The 3103-nt window shown below is 58.0% G+C and overlaps 1 protein-coding gene across 1 annotated transcript; it reads left to right on the forward strand.

The window, feature by feature from the left end:
• The first annotated feature begins 474 nt into the window (after positions 1-474).
• On the forward strand, positions 475-2154 carry DUSP23 (dual specificity phosphatase 23). The gene is made up of 3 exons (XM_032260824.1): positions 475-602; positions 707-975; positions 1764-2154. The coding sequence occupies exons 2-3, from the start codon at positions 709-711 to the stop codon at positions 1947-1949; spliced, it is 453 nt and encodes a 150-aa protein (XP_032116715.1). The 5' UTR covers positions 475-602; positions 707-708; the 3' UTR covers positions 1950-2154.
• Positions 2155-3103: the final 949 nt, after the last annotated feature.

The following is a 3103-nucleotide window of genomic DNA, read 5'->3' on the forward strand; positions in this document are numbered from 1 at the left end:
TGCTGGTTATTATTATTACTCTAATTTTAGCCTGTGTAAGTTTTTAATAGTTTCAGCAATGGAAAAATGAGAAGAGCCTCCTGTGCAGCAGCAATTCCCTCTTACTGTAACAGTTCAAAAAGTCGCCGATAACGACCAGTCAGTCATTAGAGAGGAGACTTCTCGCCCTGGGGGAAAGCCAATTTGTCACCTCCTAAACCCTAGGGCATCCAGCGTGAAGAAGGTAGAACAATGCCGGCCCGCAGCGAGGCAGGGGCAACGGGCCAGCGACGCAATGACTGCAACACGCCGCCAGGGAGCAGCAGAGCCCGACCCCGGGCTGTTCCATCCGCAGCAATCAATTCCTCACTCGCTCCGGGTCTTCCTTCTTAGCATAGAGGGCTAAACCCCGCAGAGGTAACCCCGCCCATTATGATGATCCAGCCAATCACCGCGTGTCCTTCTCGGGAGGGGCGGGATCGCGGCGCTTCCCTCGGTCGCTCGGAGCCTGGGTTCCGCGTTTCAGCCCCGCCCCAGGCGCTGGGCCAATCCCGGAGGCGGAGCAGAGCGTCCCCAGGGACAGCGCCCCGCAGACCACGTGGCCCGGAAGGCGCCGGGGCCAGGTAGGTGCTGGGTTACCCGGCCCGGAGCGGGCGAGGGGACGGGTGGGCGGAGCGGGGCGGGCCAGCCTCGCCCCCGTGACCCGCTGTCCTGTGCCCTCTCCCAGCGATGGGCGTGCAGCCCCCCAACTTCTCTTGGGTGCTCCCGGGCCGGCTGGCAGGGCTGGCGCTGCCGCGGCTCCCTGCCCACTACCAGTTCCTGTTGGACCTGGGCGTGCGGCACCTGGTGTCCCTGACGGAGCGCGGGCCCCCTCACAGCGACAGCTGCCCCGGCCTCACCCTGCACCGCCTGTGCATCCCCGACTTCTGCCCCCCGGCCCCCGACCAGATCGACCGCTTCGTGCAGATAGTGGACGAGGCCAACGCCCGGGGAGAGGTCAGCGGGCGGGGGCAGCGCAGGGAGGGAGAGGCCTGGAAGGTCAGCAGGGGCCGCGGGCGGAGCTGGGGAGGCCGGGCCTGTTGGGACTAGCTGGGCTGGGGAGGGACTGGGGCGGGCGGTAGGGCCGGGAGACCGGGAAGCCAGTGCTGGGGAGGGGACGCTAAACGGAAGGAACGAAAGAGAGGGCGAAGCGCTGCGAAGTGGGCTTGAGGAGAGGCGGTGGAAACCAGCGAATACTGTGAGCTGAAAAGGAGAAGGGTGTGGACGGACACCTGGGAGAGGTGGGGGTTGAAGTCACGTGGAAGCCGTTTACTATTTTCTAGAGTAAGCTGCCCGAGTATAATGGAACCTAAGTGGCTCCATTTAATGTTAACTTTAACAGCAACCGCATTTTTAAAAGGCAGGGAAGCAGATAAACTTAATTTTAGTGATCTTAATGAGATATTTTCATTCTTTTTTGTACTACCTCTTCGTACCTTGGTGCGTTTTCACACTACATTTCAATTTGGACTAGCCGCATTCCAAGTACGTGGTAGCCACAGTAGCCCTGACCAGTGGCTTCTGTATTGGGCAGCACAGGCGAAGGGCCGTGCGGAGGCTGGCAGCTCTTGAACCAGCCACTGCAGAGGCCTTCTAGCCACCAAGTGCAGGGACAGTCCTCCCTGACTGCTGCAGAGCCCTGGGCCTGGCACAGAAGCAGCAGCTGTGGGGAGAACCAAGTGAGGGGCAGGAAACAGTTGGGGGCGGGGGAGTCGGGCGGCACCCATCGCGCCCCCTCTTCATAGGCTGTGGGAGTGCACTGTGCTCTGGGCTTTGGCCGCACTGGCACCATGCTGGCCTGTTACCTGGTGAAGGAGCGGGGCTTGGCTGCAGGAGACGCCATTGCTGAAATCCGCCGACTACGACCCGGCTCCATCGAGACCTATGAGCAGGAGAAAGCAGTCTTCCAGTTCTACCAGCGAACTAAATAAGGGGCCTCAGTGCCCTTCTACCAGGCCCTCACTCCCCTGAGCCCTGTGATCCATGGGGCCAGAGATGAAGGGAAAATTACTAAGGTATTAAACCCTCCAGCTCGCATTGGCTCAAGACCCTGAAGTAGCCCACCCCTGCAGGCAGGTCCTGACTGAAGGGGAGGCTTGTACTGCTTTGTTGAATAAATGAGTTGTACGGACCAGGGCACGTTGCATGGTACTTTATAAAGCACTCCCACACGTCAACTTTCAGCCTCACTGTAGCCCTGGATGAGGTGGCCAAAGCTCAGAGAAGCCCATCTTCCCACTTCTAGAAAGTGGAAGGATGGGCCAGAACAGCAACACACATCTTCAGTCCCTTGAAGATGTTGAAATGCAGTGTATCTGTTCCCTGACAGTATTTGATGGGTTTTCTGCAGGGCTAGCTGATGAAAAGGATTCAGGTCCAGAGTAGCCTCGCCTCTTGGCATTCCCAGGTCGCTGATGCTCACAGGCCAGGAGGCCCCTCCGTGTAGGCCCACCTGCTGCACACGTGTCACCCTTCTCTGGGGGATGACAACCTAGATGTCACAGCCTAGATGTCACACTCATAATCACCGTCTCCACCTCTCCAGGGCTGGGCACCTCTTACCAACCTCAGATGCTGCTCAGCCCATCCTGGGCTCTCTAGCCCACTCCACTGCCCCACAACCTCAGGCCAAAGGACCCAGGAACAGAGCCAGTCTAGGCAGTTTCGCGGAGCCGATATTTGACAATTAAATGAAGAGTTCCAGGGCCCTAAATCTTGACCACTTTTCTCAGATGTTATCTCCGCTTGTCCCCTGCCGGATCCCATTCTGCCCTCTGGTGAGCCCCGTTTTGCCGGCACCACTACACTTTTGACTTTTGAGACATGGGAAGAATGGCATACGCCCACCAAATGGACTGTTTGCTGTAGGTCTGCCTGAATCCCTGTGCTCTCTTCTGCAGTTGCAGGCCGAATAAGATAGAAATTCACCATAAAATGTGTGAGTGCCTGTCTGTACCTGTATGATTCCTGTTAGATCTGGAGACCACACGGTGGAATGAGACATGATTCCTGCTCTCAGGAGCTCAGCCTGCTGGAGAAGATGGGCACGGATAGAGTCCACCACAGGTAATAGATGCTATTGTAG

This window comes from Sapajus apella, unplaced genomic scaffold (genome assembly GCF_009761245.1).
Source record: "Sapajus apella isolate SASKATOON/1434 unplaced genomic scaffold, GSC_monkey_1.0 scaffold119, whole genome shotgun sequence".
NCBI classification, from domain to species: Eukaryota; Metazoa; Chordata; class Mammalia; order Primates; family Cebidae; genus Sapajus; species Sapajus apella.